Source organism: Micromys minutus (assembly GCF_963924665.1).
Source record: "Micromys minutus genome assembly, chromosome: 20".
Taxonomy (NCBI): domain Eukaryota; kingdom Metazoa; phylum Chordata; class Mammalia; order Rodentia; family Muridae; genus Micromys; species Micromys minutus.
Genome location: NC_137955.1, coordinates 23,633,168 through 23,648,353, shown reverse-complemented (window position 1 = coordinate 23,648,353; position 15,186 = coordinate 23,633,168). Strand labels below are relative to the sequence as shown.

General features: G+C 37.3%; 1 protein-coding gene across 2 annotated transcripts in view; it reads right to left on the bottom strand.

Moving 5' to 3' along the window:
* The window catches only part of RICTOR (RPTOR independent companion of MTOR complex 2), a gene marked incomplete at its 5' end in the record, with an annotated part of 91,886 nt that overhangs the window by 27,247 nt on the left and 49,453 nt on the right, over positions 1-15,186 (bottom strand). For both annotated transcript variants that reach the window (XM_080933872.1, XM_080933873.1), the window contains 8 exons: positions 1,308-1,388; positions 1,488-1,554; positions 1,650-1,740; positions 2,165-2,252; positions 3,471-3,553; positions 6,375-6,442; positions 7,123-7,190; positions 12,345-12,514. In XM_080933872.1, coding sequence (XP_080789998.1) covers positions 1,308-1,388; positions 1,488-1,554; positions 1,650-1,740; positions 2,165-2,252; positions 3,471-3,553; positions 6,375-6,442; positions 7,123-7,190; positions 12,345-12,514 — 716 coding nt within the window. The remainder of the gene's footprint in view (positions 1-1,307; positions 1,389-1,487; positions 1,555-1,649; positions 1,741-2,164; positions 2,253-3,470; positions 3,554-6,374; positions 6,443-7,122; positions 7,191-12,344; positions 12,515-15,186) is intronic.

The window sequence follows — 15,186 nt, the reverse complement described above, 5'->3', positions numbered from 1 at the left end:
AATAAATAAATTTATTAAATGTAAAAAAAGACAAGATATGATTAAAAACACTAAGTTAATATTACTATCATTTAATCCAGCCTGCTTTTATCTTTCATAGGAATCACAGAATTCTGGTGGTTAAGGAAAAAGGTTAAATTCCTATCAAGACTCCTTCATATAAAAGAAATGAATACCAATGTTTTTATAGGAAATGGTATCTGAAAACTAACATACAGCTCATCTGACCTGAGAGTCTGCCGTAATGTTCAGTGCTTTACCAACAGGCTCAATGAGATCCGAGCAAGTGGCTAAGTCACTGTTTAAAAAGACAGACTGCATTCTGTTGAATACTTCACATACACAGCTCAACCAGTCATGTAGGAGGAAAGAGATGGGAAGACAGGAGACAACACACTTGTTTGGTTTTGGTGTCTGAGATGGTATCTGTTACATAGCCCTGGCCGCTCTGACGGTCACTATGTAGACGAGGTTAAACTCGAAGTCAGAGATTCTCTTGCCTCTGCTTCCTGAGTACGGAGATTGAGATCAAAAGTGCACTATCATGACTAGTCAGAAATACTTCAGAGCAGGGCAGGGGTTGGGGTACTGTTAACTCTTGCCAATAAAAGTAAGCCACTGGGGAGGGGAGGAAGGGGATAACATTTGAAATGTAAATGCAGAGAATATCCAATACAACCAAAAGAAAGAAAAAAGTCTAAAAAAAAAAAAAAAAAAAGTAAGCCACTGATATGTATAAAAAAATGTGTAAAAAAAATCACTTCCTTTGGACTGGAGAAATGGTTGAGTGGTTAAGAACACTGGCTGCTCTTCTTCTGGTATGTCTGAAGCTACAGTGTACTCCTATAAATAAAAATAAATAAATCTTTAAAAAACCCACTTTCTTCTAAACAAGTTTAAAGTGATTTTTACTTAGTATGTACTAACTAGTAGTGATCCAAAAGTTAGTACGAGTACAGAAAGGTCATGGAATCATGGAGCTACCCAAGGCCTTGCCCTAGAGTCTCACTCTGTGAACCTAAACTAGTTTATTGAAATCACTGACAGTCAGGTTAAACAATTATATTTAGAACTTAAAAAAAAAAAAAAGAATCAACATTCAGAATTTTATATTTTCCACACTTTTTCAAAACATATTTACAAAAAAAGTTAATACAGACAACATAGAAATTTATCAGGAATAGGTACCAAAGGCTTTGGCAAAATAAAAATGTGTTCTATGAACTACCAAAAAGTAACACCGTTCAATGGAACCTGTTTTATCATTTAAAACCTAAAAGTCCGACACGGCAGGAGTCCGTACTCACCATATGTAAGAGCTCTCCTAACAGGATAGTCGCCCTCACTGAAATGTGCTTGTCACTGTTCGTTATCACTTCGACCAAGCCCTAGGAAGCAGAAGGAAGCAGCAGTGTTGGAGAGCATTGCAGGTAACACAGTTCTGCACCAGACCTGGTTTGCACTCATATAAGGTTTGTAAATATTACCTCTAAAAGTCCATTACGAATAAATGCAGAGAGTATCAGTGCCAAATAATTGTCCATGAGGTCTGGCCTGGAAGCAAAAGCACAGCAACAATTCAAATGTTTCACATGACATAAAAGCAGTGAAGGTGACAAGTAGCAGTCATTTTTATATCTAAAGTCTACCTGGATCTAGCACGATGGGGAAGAATAGTTTTTGCCTCAGCTGCCACAAAGCCATCTGAAAGCCTCCAACTGTCCTGGAACCTTCCTGGATCTAAGAGAGTTAAAATCAGGTGGTTAGCCAATTAGGCAACACTGAACAGACGCGCATGGGACTATCAAGATAGCCAGGCTACAAACGCTGCAAAGTGGTTTTAAAATAACACTTGGGGAGAGGTGGACATTGTCATGGCTGGCACGGGTGTGGCTGCCTGGACTTGTCAGGAGGCATGTGCCTGTGACAGCAGCAAAAAGAAATGTGTATACCTGCACATGCACGTGCAACACACATACTACTGCTTATGGGAATGTACACAGCTGCAACTTCCTTCATTTGCAGACTTGGGCATCTTATGAATTAGACAATTCTCTAATTACGAGAAAGAAAATGTTCAGATTTGTATTTCACTATTTAGTAAGCTGTTTGCATCAAGGCAGTGGAAATGTAAGTGGCAGACCCAGTACCCTTCAGAACTTACCTACACTAAGCAGGGCTTCTATGAACTCGTCTGTCACAACAGGCAGAGGGAGACGAAAAATATCATAGAGCACTTCAAGCAGACCTCTCTGGAACAACAAATACAGTCCATTTATTTCTACAGGAAAGTCCTTCATGATTTTTAAAAGATCATGTTACAAAATAACAGTAATAGAAATACACCTAATGGGTAATTACTAAGTATTTAACATATATGTGATACAGTTTTTTAATCTTTCCTTATTAGCACTGTGCAAACTCAGAAACAGATTTCAGCCCCTTCTATGTACAGGCATATAAATCAGCCAATGGTCAGAGGGGTGGTTCAGTGGTATGTCCTTGCCTCGGACATAACAAGGTTTGATTCCCAGCACATCAAAAAAGGTGAACAAAATTGCTCCTTTGTTCCTTGACCAGAGAGAGCTGTCAGTTTATCAGCAAACCCTCACACTTCCATGACTTGGTGATGTTTAGTTCAGATTTTTAAGATGCCCACCCGGCCAATGCTTTCTAACAGTGTTTCCTCTTACAGGTACAGCTCAAAGAAAAAATAGGAGGCAAAATAGAGAAACAAAATTAAGAACACTTAAGGGAAAAGATAGCATAAGAGCTATTTTTTCCTCCATATTTAATTTGGTTTAGCTATTTAATAAAAACTTACTAATTATAATAATTTAGAAATATAGCTAATAAATTAACAACTCAGAGTTTTCGTAAAAAGCCACCATCTTCAAGATAAAAACAAGGTAACATGGTATCAAAAGTAGATAAATTATAAACCATGACTACATAAATATAGTATCAACTTTTTTTGGTAAATGTATTTCTACACTTGACTCTAATAAAATCAAAATACCCTTCTGTTTTGCTTGCATCATTTTAATAAACTATAATTAATTTATATTTTAACTCAAGTTTTAATGAAATTATCACTCATAACAGTATTATAAGTTATTTATATATTGCTCTGAAGTATTCAGATACTGAAAAATGCTCTCAACTAAAAATTACCAACTTGAAGAAAAACTTCATCTAAAACGATCTCTAAAGAAGCTCTGCATGTGTGTGTGTGTGTGTGTGTGCGCGCGCACGCGCGCACAAGCGCATGCAAATGACTAAGGAGACCCGAGGCACTGCACTCCCCTGGAACTGCAGTGACAGGTGCACTGATAATTGATATGTGTGCTGGAGCCTGACCTGAGTCCTCTGCCACAGCAGAGGATACCTTGCTAAGAGGCCCTCACCCCAGCCCCTAATATATCTTTTAAAGGTCCAGGCATGTTAGAGTCACAGTAACTGTTACCTACCCTTATTTCCATATTTGGTATGCAAAGTACTCCAATTAGAGATTGAATACCAGAATTTCCAGGTTTACATAAGTTAATAATACCTAAAGAGGATAAAAGTTAAAAAGTTAAACTAAGAAAGAAATTCTACAATAATGTGTCATAATATAAAAATCTGTGATATTTTACAAGTTAAATTATGCTATTTGGTTATTATACTTGATATCATATAAGTGATGGATATGCCAAGTATTCTCAGAATTTTCCTACTAACTGGAAATTGCCATTGTTCTCATCACCTAAACTCCTCAATTCCTATTTCATATGTAGAAACTGATGAACACATAGGTGGCTACAAATGAATGCTTCTCAGGGAGTAAGAATATGAGAGAGAAAAGACAACGTTTTCCTGTCCAATTCTCCTGAAACACACTGAAAAGCTACACAGTGCGTGTCTAATTTAGTTCTATCATCTCCTACACGCACAAATGAGACTAAGCAACAGATTCCAAATAAAATTGGCAGATTCAAGAGTTTCAGTCTTAGAACTTATGAGATGGTAAAACTCTGCGTTATAAAGGATATGTATGTAGGTGATAGGCAAGCACAAAATACTCAGGATCATTTTGAATCATGAAATGTAAACTGCGACAGTGAGACCAGCACACTGGACTAAAACAGCCAATAGCAAAGCCTGCAACAGCAAACAGTGCACGTGCATACCTCCTTCAGGACTACACAACGCTGCATCTGCACGCTTCTCCATGCTATGTTAAAGACATTTAGATGGAATGATGAAGACACAGACAGTAGACAGATAACAAAATCTACACAGTCGAAATACGCACTAACCACTGCAGTTTTTAAAATTCTTTGAAATCTTTTATATTAAAATGGTAGGAAAAATGTTTTTGAAAGTCACACAGGACTCTGAACCTCCTTCTCACCACTACAATGGCTGAGAGTCCATTATCAAACATCCTTAGAACGGAATGTGTTTCAGATTCTGATTATTTTCAAATTTCAGAATTCCTGCATATATGCCATGAGGTAATTCCTGTGTGGGTATAACAGATTCATTTAAGTTTTAAATGTACATTATATACATATCCTGGAGATTAAACTCAATGTTCTTGTGTTATGAGTGCAACTAGTCCCATGAGGTCACATATACAACTTTCTATTCATTTCACTGCTCAGAAAGCCTCAGCTATCATAGCATTCTGGGTTTCATATTAAGCATGTCAATTTCTATGCCTGCATGCATGAACACCTATAAATTTCTCTTTGAACTTAGAGTCAGAATCCAAGTTAAACACAGTAAGCAAAATGTAAGTGTTCCAGTCCTTGAAGTGTACTTCCCCAACTTTGATGTTTGACAGCAGTGTGAGAAACTGGAGATTACGGTAAGAGACGTAAGTCTTACCCAGTGCTATCATAGAAAAAAGCTGTTGACACTTGTGGAAAATCTGTGCTGCTGAAGTTGTCCCTCCAGAAGTTATTTGTGATTTTAAAATGTACTGTAGAATCAACACAGCAGTACTGTATTTAATTTATAAATAGGGCCACAGAGACTAAACACGATTCAGAAAACTACTTCTGTTAGAAGAGAGCTTCAAGGTTGTAACTGAAATGCTATTATTTTTCTTAGTTCAATAGAGCGTAGAAAGCATCTAACTAGTCACAGATCAATATATAAGGCACTAGGAGGAAGTCATTAGTAAGAGTGTATGAGACGAACTTTAAAAGAGGCCGACAAGATAAGGGACTAGTGATGGTGAGCAGAGCTTACAAGAAGGAAGGCTAAGTGTTAGGTGACCTTGGTGGTTAAAGCACAGTGCAGCGTGTGGGTACAACACAGACAGCCATAGCAGCAGTTAGCTAAGGAACTGTACAGGATACCTAGGAACAGTAAATGACATCATCTTGGAGTAAGGGCAAAAGGTGACCAAAGTTGTGTCCATGTTAAAAGAGGTCATGTGGTTTAGTGATTCAGCTTCTCACTCTCAGCTTTGGGGGACCTCGGTAATCACATGGCAGAAACTGAGTCCCATATGCAAGATGATGGTCTCTAGGGGGATGGGGATTAGAATAGGTGAGGCATCGTAACACATCCCCAAGAAAACCTGGGAGAGGGAAGGCTGGTGCTAGAGGACTAGCTTTCTCACCATATGGTGCTGAGGCTACATTTCTGAACACTGAGCCTTCAGAAGTGGGAATCACATAAATCTATATTTTAAAATGAATCATCTATTTCTTGGCATTTTGTTTTGACAACAGAAAATGAATAAAATCAAGTGTGAGATGTTATGTTTACTCTTTGGTCCACACACAGCCTCTCAGTTGTTCATGAAGGTGAAATAGGTAGGGTAAGGTTCTCACCGGGGCACCAAGAGAGCAGAGGAAACACACTGAAGATATACTGGCTGAGATAAAGTAAGTCTTTACTCCACAGGAGGATGAAGCATGTATAATCTTTATATTAAAGGGATCTGGCTCGAGAGTAGAGAACTTGCTCATCACACATAAAGCCCTAGGTTCAGAACCAATAAACTGTAAAAACAAGAAGTCTGAGACTCCTAACACCCTGGTTAACTTAATAGTTAGGACATCACTTTACCATTTTTTAAGTAACATGCTTCAACAATACATACAACTCCCCTTCCCCATTTTTTACCCTTTACGTTGGGAGTCTTAGGGGAGGAGTAGATAATGCTGGATTTTCTTAAAATGTCCAGCTAATACTTTTAGCACAGTTAAGTTGAAAAATGTAGTGTGTGTGTGTGTTCATAGTGTAAATTTTGTGTAAATCTTCTTGTATACATTTAAAAGTACAGTCATGTTTGAATTAGATGCTACAACAATTAAACATTTGAAAAGCCAAGTCAAGTTCAGTTTCATGTGTGAGCAGTACACAGAACGTACCTGCCCACGAGCGGAAGGTCGCAATGATCCCCATTTTACTGGCTAGAAACCGTGCTTCTCTGTCTTCTCTGTTACACACACAAAATTTAAACAGAAATGAGTTTTTGCTGGTAATATATCAGAGAAAACTATCATTAATGCTAATTATTTACACCTGAAATTAAAACGAGATGTTCTGAAAAAGACCAGATCTACTGTAAAGCCAATTATTTAACCTGTAGTATAAAGTGATCTTAATTGTGAAAAAGACGGTATAAACAAGGTGAGGTGGTAGTGCACACGGATGATCTCAGCACTCAGGAGAGGGGAAGGAGTGGTGCTGCGGCTCCAGGTCAGCCTAGACTCTGCGGTAGGTGTTTGGCTAGCCAGGGCAAAGAAATAAATGAATGACTAAAAATAAAACCCACAGCATGAACAACAATTAAGTTATATATCTTGATCTTTCTAAAACTTGTTCTTAGATGTGCTTCAAATGGGCAGCAGAGCAGAGCCAGCTAAGAGAGCATCACCGAGTGCACACCACACAAGCTTTGGTCAACACCGGCACTAAGAACACGAGGGATCCAGTAATGTATCGGTTTGGATATTACAAATTTAAAGTTCTCAATGCTTTTAATTTGTGCTATGTAGCTGTGAGAGACAAACAACATAGCCATGAACAAGGACGTGTGCTCCCATCCACTGGCTGCCATCAGTGCTTACTCTAAGCACAGACACCCCACGTTCCAGCAGATCCCATAGCACTTACTTGAGCTGTCCTTCAGCTGTATCTGGACTGTGTCTGTAGTGGAAATCAGTATAGGGTGCTAAAATTCGCTAATTAGAAAAGGAAAAAGAACACACAAAAATTTTATTATAAAAAGTATTCTTTTTTTAACAGAAAATTAATTCTATTTCTCTGTATCTCTAAGTGGATTAACCTTTTAAAACATTTGTTCTTCAAATTCATTTTTTAAAAATGTAACATAATTTTAAATACAAATTGAATTTTTAATTCATAAACTAAGGTATAATGTACATCTAAAGCAAACCAGGCAAAGGCATAAAGGTACTTCTGGTTTGGGTTGGCTGCCATCTTCCTACAGAGGTCATTATGATCCCTACCAAGCACACCTGATTCCATTTCTTCTGCCAAGAAATCAGTTGTCAGGCTGTTTGTTGTTGAAAGCAGTGTGTCTGTCAGTTTCTTCTTCTCAGGGTGCTTATAAGACTTTAAGTGATCTGGAGTTAGTAGTCTTACGATGGAGTGCCTGACAACTTATTTTATGTTCTTACTATTTGAAAAATGTAGTTAAATCTAGAAATGAAATTTTAGTTGTTTCTTTGCAGCCTTGCTTCTGCCAATCTTGTCTGTCCTGTCCGAGGACTGAAGCTGCTGTCTTCCGTGTGCACCCTATGTGTCCCTTGCCCCACTGTGATCTACTCTGCTTCTTTTTACACCGACCCTTTAGATTTCCTATTGGTATCTCCTTGTCCTCAATGAGATTTTAATTTTATAAAATTCTAAATTCTAGATATATATTTTTCACTCTTTTGGTTTATTTTGTATGTCTAATTATAATAAAATTCTTCATATTTTCACTTACAGTTATCTCCCAGAACAAATTAACTATGGTTTACTTGAAGTCCTTTTTTCTATCTAAATTACTCCCTGAGCAACACATGAAAAGATTCATCCAATGTGATCAAGTAGGCTTTATCCCAGAAATGCTGGGATAGATCAATATGAAACATCTGTCTATGGAATATATAAACAAACTGAAGGGGAAAAAAAAAGGACATAATAAAAAATCCTTTGAGTAAATCCAACACCCCTTCCTGGTAACAGTATTCTAAGAAAAAAAATCTTTAAAGTTTTCGGTACCGTGATCATATCTTTGTGCGGAGTAGAAATCTTATGCACATGCACATGTGTGCTGGGGGTTGACCTGTCTGTACAGGCACTGCCCACCTTACCTCCCAAGACAGTCTCAGTGAACCTGGAAAGCACTGTTTAGGCTAGACCAGAAGGCCATGGAGACACCAGGGTTCATCTAGCTCTGTGTTTCTGCACACTCCACCACACCCAGTTTGTCTATATGGATGCTGGAGATGCCAACTCAGGTCTTAGTGCTCAAACCAAGTACTTTACATACTGAGCCAACTAGGAAGACTATGACTAGAATTTCTGACTGAATAGAATTTCAAAACAGTCATTTTATATTTAAAAAAAAATTACTTGATGTTATCTTCCACCAGAGGTGGTTAATCAATCTTCTCTTCTATGCAAATAAATGAAAGGAGCTACTCATTCAATCCCAACGATGGTGTTGAATAGAAGTTATACCCTAATCTAGTAATACTAAGTATACCTGTCTGCTCTGGAATCTTAGTATGTTTTCTCAGTATTTTTAATGCAACTTAGGTGATTTTTTCCTCCTTACCAGTAAGAATGAGATTTTAAAAAGGTTTCTTTTCAGTATTTTTAATTATGTCTATGTAATAAGTACATGCACATGAGTACAGGTGTATACAGAAGCAAGAAGAGGTGGCTCTCCCTGAAGCTGGAGTTATCAGAGACTGTGAGAGTGGTTTGACATGGGCAGGTGGTAGGATTCTAACTTCCGAAGAGCAGAGACTTGTCTTAACCACTGTACTATCTTTCCGGTCTCAATTAGATTTCTTTATTTTTTTAAAGACAAGTTCTCACAATGTAGCCTTGGTTGATACAGAATTTACTATGTAGACTAGCATGGTTTTGAACTCAAGAGAGATCTGCCTGCCTTTGCTTCGCAAATGCTAGGATTAAAGGCATGTACCATGCCAGGAATTTTTAAGAATATAAGTTGTATGTTTAAACTGAGACCTTTTACCCATTTAAACAACTTCAAGGATTTGAGAATTTGGTAACTATTAAGAACAAGAGATTAGTTACAAAGTATCCAGTTTGTTATTTTAGCACTATATATCTACCAAAAGTTCTTGGTTTTTCTGACACCACAAGAAGAGCTTACTGTTTAGAACACACTCCTCATAGCAAAGTATCCAGCAAAAAGTAAGCAATTATACAACAACTGCATAAACTCACTACAAGTAATTATCAGGGCAAACTCAAATGGAGACACAGAACTTTAAGTTAACACACACCTATTTTTAACAAAAGAAAGGTGAAATCAACAGCACAACAAATAGTTCTTTATAGAAAAAAAGATGCATTGCTTTAGAATAAAAACAAAATTGACTTGATGTAATAAAGAATGTGTTCTCTAGTTGATTCCACAATGAAGACATGTAGATGAAGACAGACAGACAGACAGACAGGGAAGGCAGATTTATTAAGTGTGAAGGACTGTACAACACAGTTTATGTAGACTAGAATACAGGGAAACGCACATAACGAAGTGTAAGCATGTATGCTTGCTAAGTACTGCAGTTACTATTTTAAAGATTTGTTATTTAGAACATTTAACTTTCAAAATAATTATTTTAAGTTTGAAAATCATGACCTTAATTATCCCCGTTAAAAAATCTAAGTCAGGAGAAGAGTTGCCTAAACTAAAGCTAGCAAGGGCATAGTATAAACTCACACCCTCTAGTACAGTAGGCTGGTGCTCTCCCCACTGAGCTACATCCACATCACCCAAACACAGCTTATACAGCCTAAAGTCTACCACCTCAGGCTTTGTTCCACTGGGGTGACATCTTCCTGAGTGAGAAAGATGCTTGTGGCTGTATGTAATAATATAGCAGCTTGCCTAGAAATCTACCATAGTCTGTGCAGGTTATCTTCATTTCCATTAAGAGTTGCTAGTCTGCTTTATAATGCATAGAAATAAAAGAGAGCCTACACACCTAACTCCTTCACTTATAAAATCTTCAATTCTAACATTACTTATTCTATTTAATAAAAATTAAAGCTAAGCATTCTATAAACTATCAACACTCATTGGTATAAGAGTCCAAAGAAGAATACACTTAAAAATCACTAGGAAATTATTGTGCTTATTACATGTGTTAGTAAACACAGTCTGAAGAAAGTTCTAGCATCTGTAATGTTCTTAGAAATGGTCCTAATGCCAGGATCACTGGTGCTACCTATCACTCCACCTATGTGGCAGGCTGACTCAGGAGCCTACATCTGGAGATCAGCCAAGAGACATAGCAAGACCTCATCACATGGGGGAAAAAAGAAAAAGAAATTCTAATACTATCAGATCTACTACATTTAAAGCTAATTCCCTAAAATGGTAAGGATAATAAAAAAATAAAGATTTCAAGTCCTACATAATTTATAATTTAATATTTAAATTCTTGATTGAAACTTATTTTGGATGCTGTCTTCAATAGACAATAATGTAGTGCATTTTCCAAAACAACCTGCTCTTTCTAATGCAGTCTCACTAGTAACCCTGGCTGGCTCCTCTCCCATTACCCCTCCTCTGCCTTGTGAATGCTAGGATTACAGTCATGTGGCGTCATCCTCAGTTAGCACCACCTATAAGGAGTACACAGTGACTGTAGGTTTATATTAAGGCGATACGTGATTGGATATAAGAGAGGTGGGCCGGGAAAGGTCTAGGAACAGAAGAGGAGGCAGAAGATGATTGGGGGAGAGGGGATTCCAGGAGGAACAAAGATGCAGATATGTGTGTTTCTCTCGGTGCACCTCTTCATAAATAAGGTTGTTATGAATGTTTTATAAGGGATGGAACTGTAATAGATCATTTGACTTATCTAGGTTGGCAAATTATGTTATACCTATTGGATCAGAGTAGTTTGGAGTGTTCTTTAATGTGACTACTTCATTGAGTTCAAAGTGTGTAGTGGCGGAACACATAAAGCCCGCCACAGAGTTGGGATGTGTGTATCTAAGGCACCCCTTGGGTGCCAGTACTATCATGAGATAAGAGGTTAAGCCCTTTTACTGCTTACTGAAACAAGTTACCTTACTACTATAAAACACTCCACATGAATTAGTAAAGAAATTTTACATGACATACTTTTAAAATGATACATGCATGTTCAAATACAGATAGTACAAAGTGTGTTGCTTCTTCACTGTTCCTGTTACTTGTTATTAATGTATTATACATGTGTGTGTGATGTTGGGGAGTACAGGTGCAGACATGCCATGGTGTGCATGTGGAAACTGAAGGACACATTCTGGGGAGTCTGTTCTCTCCCATCTTTTATCTGAGGCAGAATTATTCTTGACATTTCTGCCCCTGAAGTACCGAAGAGCTTTCAGCCAACTCTTAAGCTTTTCCAGGAATGCTGGGATCACAGAATTGAACTTCACCCAGCTTCTATAAGGGTTGAGGAATCAAACTTGGTTGTCAGGTACAGTAAGGGCTTTACCCTCTGACCCATCTGTTCAGCCCCCAAAGTGGTTCTTGAGAGAACTTTAGTATCGTTTATGAATAAACAGAACCCACTAGCTGAAGGAAAAGAGTATTAACACGGTGCATTTTTATATCGGTGCATGTCTTAGTGTAATCTTACCCATCCTTTAGTTTGCACAGGAATCTTATTAGGGCTAATACAAAATAAATGATTTTGTATGTTGCTGAAATATTCTTGAGAATAACATTTTTAACTCACTCCTAATCAAATTATTTAACTAAAATAAAGAATGGGAATAAACCAAACAAACATAGGTTAGACAATTAATGTAGCACCTGAATCTACTTTTTCAAAATTTCAAAGCAAAGTTATGTGTTTAAATTTATATTTTAGGGATAGACAGATGGCTCCAACATTAAAAGCATTGGCTGCTCTTCTAGAGGACCAAAGTTCAATTCCCAGCACCCACATGAGAACTTACAACCATCTTTAACTCCAGTTCTTGGTGTTCCGATGCCCTCTTCTAGCCTCTGTGGGAACTGTACACATATGGTGCACAGACATACATAAAGGCTAACACCATAAACATTAAATAAACCTAAGTATTTTAAAATATTTTATATTAGAAGAATACTAAAAAGTGCCTACCTCTAATTCTACATCAGCTCGCACATACTGCCGGGTCTTTGGATGATTAAGAAGGTGCAAAATTGTTGTAATGAGAGCCTCATTTATTCGACTTAATTGGCAATCAATCACATTTTTCAATATGGTGTTTAGTCCACCTCGAAGGGCTACCACCTCTGGGTTCTGAAGTGCTAAAATGAAAGAAAGACTAATTATATTCACAGTACTGAATATTTAAGCCCTAACATTTTTACTTAAGTCTTAAGTTCCCTTTTGTATTTAAAAACTTTCTAATTAACTACATATACAAGTAAAAGATATCAGGTTCATACTAATATCTTTATTTAATTTAAAATCATTTAATATTTTTCCCAAAGTCTGACTTTTAAAATGTCTCTGAACAATTTTGTCATATTTTTTGGATATAGTTTACTGAGTATTTTCTTCAATTTCAGAGTTACTGTGGAGACTTTAGTCCCATAGTCTTTTTTCAAAGTAAAACTTATTTTTAATTTTGCTTTAAACAGTTTGTATTATTAACCTTCATAAAAATACACACCTGCATGCAACACAGACAGACAGATACACACACACACTCTCTCACAAACTTGTAATTTTAAGATAAAAAAAAAAAAAAAAAAAAACTCCTCTCTTTATCTTCCCTTGAAGATGAGGACTGTCCCTGTATGTATTCCATGGTTTTTGCTGTGGGATTTTTATTTTGAAAATAGGGCCTGGAAGTCAGCACTGAGCTCAGGCAGGCCTCTCATACACAATTCTGTCTGTCCAAAGTGCTAAGATCATAGTTGTTTATCACCATGCCTGACATGTATACATCCTTTATTAATTGGACAGTTTATGTATTTACATTTCAAATGTTATCCCCTTTCCTGGTACCCCCCACCCATTTCCCCTCCCCCCTGCTTCTATGAGTATGCTCCCCCTCCCACCCACCCATCCCCACCTCAAAATCCTGGCATTCCCCTACACTGGGAAAATGAGCCTTCACGGGGCCAAGGGCTTCTCCTCCTATTGATACCAGACAAGGCCATCCTCTGCTACATATGCAGCTGGAGACATGGGTCCTCCCTGTGTACTCTTTGGTTGGTTATTTAGTCCCTGGGGGACTAGTTGGTTGATTTTGTTGTTTTTCTTATGAGATTGCAACCCCTTCAGCTCCTTCAAGTCCTTTCTCTAACTCCTCCATTGGGGTCCCCATGCTCAGTCCAATAGAGAGCTACAAGCATCCTCATCTTTATCAGTATGGCTCTGGCAGAGCCTCTCAGACAACATCCATATCAGGCTCCCATCAGCAAGCACTTCTTGCATCAGCAAGTGTCTGGGTTTGGTGACACCATATTGGATGGATCCCTAGGTGGGGCAGTCTCTGGATGGCCTTTCCATTAGTCTCTGCTCTACTCTGTGTCTCTGCTTAACTTCCTGTGAGTATTTTGCTCTCCCTTCTAGGAAGGAATGAAGCATTCACACTCTGGTCTTCCTTTTTAATCATGTGGTCTGTAAATTCTATCTTGGGTATTCTGAACTTTTGGGCTAATAATATCCACTTATCAGTGAGTGCATACCATGTGTGTTCTTTTGTGACTGGGTTACCTCACCAAGGATGATATGTGTACATCTATATGACTTAAGTTCTACTTACTTCACTCATCATGAAGTTGAGTTTTATTAAAATAAATGACATTATTGAAATAATAATCTCAAATTTCCTTCATGAATATTTTATGAATTAACCCTGCATATTCCTCAAATTGGTTTTTATATTTTACCTATTTCTTTCCTTTTTAGAGAAAGAGTTGCTGTTTTGCAAGCTGCCGTTGACATCTGGTCTTTCACTGGCTGTCTCCCAAGGGCTGAGATAACAGGTATCTGTTATAATGCCCATCTTTCATTTTTATACTTAATGATTTGCTATCATGTTTTTAAAAAATACGCAACTTTCAAAAAAATTTTTCTCTTAAAAATGAGTGATGTTAATAGTTTTTTAAAAAATCATATGAAAAGTTTCTTTTCTCCTCCATTCATTTTTATTTCCAAAAATGTTTTCCTCATTCCTTCTGTCACTTTTATCTCCTGGATGAATACAGAACTAGGTTTTCTCCTGTTTTCTGAAATGAGGTAGAGCTGCAAAGCATCTTATGCACAGATCTGAACAAAGGCCAGTGATCTAAGTTCCCGTCACTCCCTCTGCTGCAGACAATGTGCTCGTTCTGTATGCTGGTTACTTGGATCTTCTTGACAATTTGACTCACTAAAAAGTACCCCCCAATGTCATCCATACTTCTACATATTTTATATGCCTATTATCTATTCTGATTATTAGTGCTGAGATGCATCCGATTTGAATTTTCACAATCCCACAGTAATCATGAGTCATCTCACTTAAATCTGTTTTCTCTATATATTTTGAGAGTAACACATAGCTACTTTCTAATCTTGAACTTCATTTAATATTGCACCACTGTAAACAATATTTACTAAGACTGTTGTACCAAAACATAAGGTACAAAGTAACTGAAGAAGATACAGTGTCAACCTCTGACCTTTCCATGTTTGTGCACACACAGCATGCATATCCATACAAGAAGGCTAATAACTCTGCTGACCTGACAGAAACTCTTTCTTGTCTGTTACTTCTTCTCAGAAGTGTTTTCATGGTTATTTAAGACTACTCCCTTCTATGTTTTCAGCAGCACTTAGTAACGACTCTATTACATTACTCTAAGTATAGATGTTCAAATTTTTTTCTGTTAGATGCTTATTACTTTTAGATTATCAATGAAGCAGCCTTCTCATTATCTAAGTATGTTTCTGGATATATTCCTTGCTTCTTTGCTTTAGTACT